This window comes from Chaetura pelagica, unplaced genomic scaffold, assembly GCF_000747805.2.
Source record: "Chaetura pelagica isolate M959 unplaced genomic scaffold, ChaPel_1.0 scaffold70, whole genome shotgun sequence".
Classification (NCBI taxonomy): domain Eukaryota; kingdom Metazoa; phylum Chordata; class Aves; order Apodiformes; family Apodidae; genus Chaetura; species Chaetura pelagica.
In genome coordinates, this window is record NW_009952265.1 from 4,848,585 (window position 1) to 4,849,037 (window position 453).

The 453-nt window shown below is 56.5% G+C and overlaps 1 protein-coding gene across 1 annotated transcript in view; it reads left to right on the forward strand.

Annotated features, from left to right (window-relative positions):
* The window catches only part of MEIS2 (Meis homeobox 2), a 176,090-nt gene that overhangs the window by 716 nt on the left and 174,921 nt on the right, over positions 1–453 (forward strand). Inside the window, exon 2 of the mRNA XM_010007746.1 lies at positions 328–446. Within this exon, the coding sequence (XP_010006048.1) occupies positions 328–446 (119 nt within the window). The remainder of the gene's footprint in view (positions 1–327; positions 447–453) is intronic.

The following is a 453-nucleotide window of genomic DNA, read 5'->3' on the forward strand; positions in this document are numbered from 1 at the left end:
CCTGCTGAAGAGGACCATCTCCCCCCGCACACGCAGACAGGCAAACACACTTTCCCCCTTTACCTCTCCCCACACCCCCCACTCCTTCCTCAGCCTCTCCAGCCTCCGCTCCCGATCCCAGTTGAATTTCATTTTGCACATTTCTCTCTCTGTTGTGGCTGTTCTTGTTTTGTTTTGCCCTGTTTGTGTCTGTCCGGGTGCTTTACTCTCTTCTGACTTTTGTTGTTGTTGTTTGTTTGTTTTTTTTTATTCCTCTCTCTCCCTCCCTCTCTCTCTCCCTTCCCCTCTTTCTCTTTCTTTCGTCTCTTCCGGCCCGTTTTTTGACAGTACGATGAGCTGCCCCACTACGGCGGGATGGACGGAGTAGGGGTGCCGGCGTCCATGTACGGGGACCCCCACGCCCCCCGGCCGATCCCCCCGGTGCACCACCTCAACCATGGGCCGCCGCTCCCC